The sequence below is a fragment of the Oncorhynchus clarkii genome, chromosome 14, assembly GCF_045791955.1.
Source record: "Oncorhynchus clarkii lewisi isolate Uvic-CL-2024 chromosome 14, UVic_Ocla_1.0, whole genome shotgun sequence".
Lineage (NCBI taxonomy): Eukaryota > Metazoa > Chordata > Actinopteri > Salmoniformes > Salmonidae > Oncorhynchus > Oncorhynchus clarkii.
The window spans coordinates 28823719-28829718 of record NC_092160.1 but is presented as its reverse complement, the minus strand read 5'-3'; the positions used below and the strand labels follow the sequence as shown (position 1 = coordinate 28829718).

The window sequence follows — 6000 nt, the reverse complement described above, 5'->3', positions numbered from 1 at the left end:
CAGACAACCCCAGACAGACAGACAGACAGACAACCCCAGACAGACAGACAGACCCAGACAAACAGGCAGACAGACAGCAAGACAACCCCAGACAGACGATCAGACAGAAAGACAGACAGACCCAGACAGACAGACAGACAACCCCAGACAAACAGACAGACAGACAGACAGACAACCCCAGACAAACAGACAGACAGACAACCCCAGACAGGCAGACAGACCCAGACAGACAGACAGACAGACAGACAACCCCAGACAAACAGACAGACAGACAGAAAGACAGACAGACAGACAGACAACCCCAGACAGACAGACAGATCCAGACAGAGAGACAGACAGACAGACAGACAGGCAGACAGACATACAGACAAACAACCCCAGACAGACAGAAAGACAGACAGACAGACAGACAGACAGACAACCCCAGACAGACAGACAACCCCAGACAGAGAGACAGACAGACAGACAGACAGGCAGACAGACATACAGACAGACAATCCCAGACAGACAGACCCAGACAGACAGACAGACAACCCCAGACAAACAGACAGACAGACAGACAGACAACCCCAGACAGACAGACAGAAAAACAACCCCAGACAGACAGACATACCCAGACAGACAGACAGACAGACAGCAAGACAACCCCAGACAGACGATCAGACAGAAAGACAGACAGACCCAGACAGACAGACAGACAACCCCAGACAAACAGACAGACAGACAGACAGACAGACAGACAGACAACCCAGACAAACAGACAGACAGACAACCCCAGACAGGCAGACAGACCCAGACAGACAGGCAGACAGGCAGACAGACAGACAACCCCAGACAGACAGACCCATACAGACAGACAGACAGACAGACAACCCCAGACAAACAGACAGACAGACAGACAGACAACCCCAGACAGACAGACAACCCCAGACAGACAGACAGACCCAGACAGAGAGACAGACAGACAGACAGGCAGACAGACAAACAGACAGACAGACCGACAGGCAGACAACCCTAGACAGACAGGCAGACAGGCAGACAGACAGACAGACAGACAGACAGACAGACAGACAGACAGACAACCCCAGACAGACAGACCCAGACAGACAGACAGACAGACAACCCCAGACAAACAGACAGACAGACAGACAGACAACCCCAGACAGACAGACAGACAGACAACCCCAGACAGACAGACAGACCCAGACAGAGAGACAGACAGAGAGACAGGCAGACAGACATAGAGACAGACAACCCCAGACAGAAAGAAAGACAGACAGACAGACAGACAACCCCAGACAGACAGACAACCCCAGACAGAGAGACATACAGACAGACAGGCAGACAGACATACAGACAGACAACCCCAGACAGACAGACCCAGACAGACAGACAGACAACCCCAGACAAACAGACAGACAGACAGACAGACAACCCCAGACAGACAGACAGACAGACAACCCCAGACAGACAGACAGACCCAGACAGACAGACAGACAGACAGACAGACAGACAGACAGACAGACAGCAAGACAACCCCAGACAGACGATCAGACAGAAAGACAGACAGACCCAGACAGACAGACAGACAACCCCAGACAAACAGACAGACAGACAGACAACCCCAGACAAACAGACAGACAGACAGACAGACAGACCGACAGGCAGACAACCCTAGACAGACAGGCAGACAGGCAGACAGACAGACAGACAGACAGACAACCCCAGACAGACAGACCCAGACAGGCAGACAGACAGACAACCCCAGACAAACAGACAGACAGACAGACAGACAGACAGACAGACCCAGACAGAGAGACAGACAGAGAGACAGGCAGACAGACATACAGACAGACAACCCCAGACAGACAGAAAGACAGACAGACAGACAGACAACCCCAGACAGACAGACAACCCCAGACAGAGAGACAGACAGACAGACAGGCAGACAGACATACAGACAGACAACCCCAGACAAACAGACAGACAGACAGACAGACAGACAACCCCAGACAGACAGACAGACAACCCCAGACAGACAAACAGACCCAGACAGACAGACAGACAGACAGACAGACAACCCCAGACAAACAGACAGACAGACAGACAGACAACCCCAGACAGACAGACAGACAACCCCAGACAGACAAACAGACCCAGACAGACAGACAGACAGACAGCAAGACAACCCCAGACAGACGATCAGACAGAAAGACAGACAGACCCAGACAGACAGACAGACAACCCCAGACAAACAGACAGACAGACAGACAGACAACCCCAGACAAACAGACAGACAGACAGACAGACAACCCCAGACAGACAGACAGACAGACAACCCCAGACAGACAGACAGACCCAGACAGACAGACAGACAGACAGCAAGACAACACCAGACAGACGATCAGACAGAAAGACAGACAGACCCAGACAGACAGACAGACAACCCCAGACAAACAGACAGACAGACAGACAGGCAACCCCAGACAAATAGACAGACAGACAGACAGACAACCCTAGACAGGCAGACAGACCCAGACAGACAGACAGACAGACAGACAGACAGACAGACAGACAGACAGACAGACAGACAACCACAGACAAACAGACAGACAGACAGACAGACAACCCCTGACAGACAGACAGACAGACAGACAACCCCAGCCAGACAGACAGACCCAGACAGAGAGACAGACAGACAGACAGACAGGCAGACAGACATACAGACAAACAACCCCAGACAGACAGAAAGACAGACAGACAGACAGACAGACAGACAACCCCAGACAGACAGACAACCCCAGACAGAGAGACAGACAGACAGACAGGCAGACAGACATACAGACAGACAATCCCAGACAGACAGACCCAGACAGACAGACAGACAACCCCAGACAAACAGACAGACAGACAGACAGACAACCCCAGACAGACAGACAGACAGACAACCCCAGACAGACAGACAGACAGACAGACAGACAGCAAGACAACCCCAGACAGACGATCAGACAGAAAGACAGACAGACCCAGACAGACAGACAGACAACCCCAGACAAACAGACAGACAGACAGACAGACAGACAGACAGACAGACAGACAACCCAGACAAACAGACAGACAGACAGACAGACAGACAACCCCAGACAGGCAGACAGACCCAGACAGACAGACAGACAGACAGACAGACAGACCCAGACAGACAGACAGACAGACAGCAAGGCAACCCCAGACAGACAGACCCAGACAGACAGACAGACAACCCCAGACAGACAGACAGACAGACAACCCCAGACATACAGACGCAGACAGACAGACAGACAGACAGACAACCCCAGACAGACAGACAGACAGACAGACAGACAGACAGACAGACAGACAGACAGACAACCCCAGACATACAGACCCAGACATACATACAGACAGACAGACAGACAGACAGACAGACAACCCCAGACAGACAGACAGACAACCCCAGACATACAGACCCAGACAGACAGATAGACAGACAACCCCAGACAGACAGACAGACAGACAGACAGACAGACAACCCCAGACAGACAGACAGACAGACAGACAGACAGACAGACAGACCCAGACAGACAGACAGACAGACAGACAGCAAGACAACCCCAGACAGACAGACCCAGACAGACAGACAGACAGACAGACAGACAACCCCAGACATACAGACGCAGACAGACAGACAGACAGACAGACAGACGACCCCAGACAGACAGACAGACAGACAGACAGACAGACAACCCCAGACATACAGACCCAGACATACAGACAGACAGACAGACAGACAGACAGACAGACAGGCAGGCAGACAACCCCAGACAGACAGACAGACAGACAGACAACCCCAGACATACAGACCCAGACATACAGACAGACAGACAGACAGACAGACAGACAGACAGACAGACAGACAGACAAACTGATGTACAGACAGACAGATGTACACACAGACAGACAGACTGATATACAGACTGATGTACAGAGAGACAGACGTACACACAGACAGGCAGACAGACATAGATAGACGGGCAGACAAACAGACTGACCACAGTACTAATAAAGTAAAGTGAGATGCAGTTAGCACAGCTTCTGCTCTTTAGCACTTGTGTCCAGACCAGACCCTTCCTCCTCTCACCCCACTAACACCTCGTTAAGGCCATAACCCAATTAACATCCTTGTCATGGTGTCAAATCAATTAAAAACATGTTAATTAGAAAGAGAGAGAGAGGGTGTGGGGTTCACTGTCCCTGCAGGCAGTTCTGTGACAACTAGGAAGTGTTGTCATGGTGACAGATCCATTTCTCTCCTATCATTCAACAGTGTTGACATGTTGTCATATCAACCATCGCTTGATTGACATAAACACACATTTACAGAAATATTAATTCATGTGCTTTGTCCCCTTCAGAAAAAACCTATTGAAAGTAAAGTAACGTTGGTTATCTAAACAATCATCTACATTGGAACAATAGAGTGTGTGTGGATGTTACACTCTTTTCTGCTCTATGAGATGACAGACTTGACGCTCTAAGCCCTGGGTGGCAGTTAAACTCTCCTCTCCTCCTGTCACTCAGACGTAACCACGGCAGCTGTAACCGTGGTGAAGGGTTATTAGCTGTCAAGCAGAGTTAGCAGTCAGTGAAGCGAGCTGGGGGCCTCGGCACCCTCAGTGCTATTACTGCTCACAGACAGACAGACACACACGCTCATAAACACACACACAAACCCTACCCACTGCACTCACACACTCTATCTACACACACTCACCGACAGCTTCCGACAGCCCGTAGACTCTCTGTCCATAGGCATCTGTTTTATTCCAAATGTACGTGTAGGCCAGGTTGGGCGAGGCGTGGAACCACTTCTGGAAGAGATGTCCCTCCACAGCCACCATCAGGTGGACTTTGAGCAGGCCCAGAGACACCATGGCTGGGGTCATGGTCACCTTCAGCAGGCTGCGGTAGCCAGACGTCCTGGAGCTCAGGTAGCACAGCTTCAGACTGGTCCCTGGAACATCTATCATCTCGTGGAGCACCTGGAGAGAAGGAGAGAGAGAGAGATGAAGGAGGAAAGATAGAGAAGAGAGATGAAGGAGGGAGATGGAGGAGAGAGATGGAGGTGGAGGAGAGAGATGGAAGAGAGATGGAGGAGAGAGGTGGAGGTGGAAAGATAGAGAAGAGAGATGAAGGAGAAAGATGGTGGAGAGAGATGGAGGAGAGATATGGAAGAGAGATGGAGGTGGAAAGATAGAGAAGAGAGATGAAGGAGAGAGATGGAGGAGAGAGATGGTGGAGAGAGATGGAAGAGAGATGGAGGTGGAAAGATAGAGAAGAGAGATGAAGGAGAGAGATGGAGGAAAGAGATGGAGGAGAGAGATGGAAGAGAGATGGAGGTGGAAAGATAGAGAAGAGAGATGAAGGAGAGAGATGGAGGAGAGAGATGGAAGAGAGATGGAGATGGAAAGATAGAGAAGAGAGATGAAGGAGAGAGATGGAATAGAGATGGAGGTGGAAAGATAGAGAAGAGAGATGAAGGAGAGAGATGGAGGAGAGAGATGGAAGAGAGATGGAGGTGGAAAGATAGAGAAGAGAGATGAAGGAGAGAGATGGAGGAGAGAGATGGAAGAGAGATGGAGGTGGAAAGATAGAGAAGAGAGATGAAGGAGAGAGATGGAGGAGAGAGATGGAAGAGAGATGGAGGTGAAAAGATAGAGAAGAGAGATGAAGGAGAGTGATGGAGGAGAGAGATGGAGGAGAAATGTGGAGGAGAGAGATGGAGGAGAGATGAAGGAGAGATTAAGGAGAGAGATGGAGGAGAGGTGGAGGAGAGAGATGGAAGAGAGATGGTGGAGAGATGAAGAAGAGAGATGGAGGAGAGAGGTGGAGGAGAGATGAAGGAAGAGATGGAGGAGAGAGATGAAGGAGAGAGATGGAGGAGAGAGATGGAGGAGAGAGATGGAGGAGAGAGAAGAAGGGGAG

General features: G+C 50.6%; 1 protein-coding gene across 1 annotated transcript in view; it reads right to left on the bottom strand.

Moving 5' to 3' along the window:
* The window catches only part of LOC139366483 (teneurin-2-like), a 353763-nt gene that overhangs the window by 38199 nt on the left and 309564 nt on the right, over nucleotides 1–6000 (bottom strand). The window contains exon 18 of the mRNA XM_071103997.1: nucleotides 4790–5057. Within this exon, the coding sequence (XP_070960098.1) occupies nucleotides 4790–5057 (268 nt within the window). The remainder of the gene's footprint in view (nucleotides 1–4789; nucleotides 5058–6000) is intronic.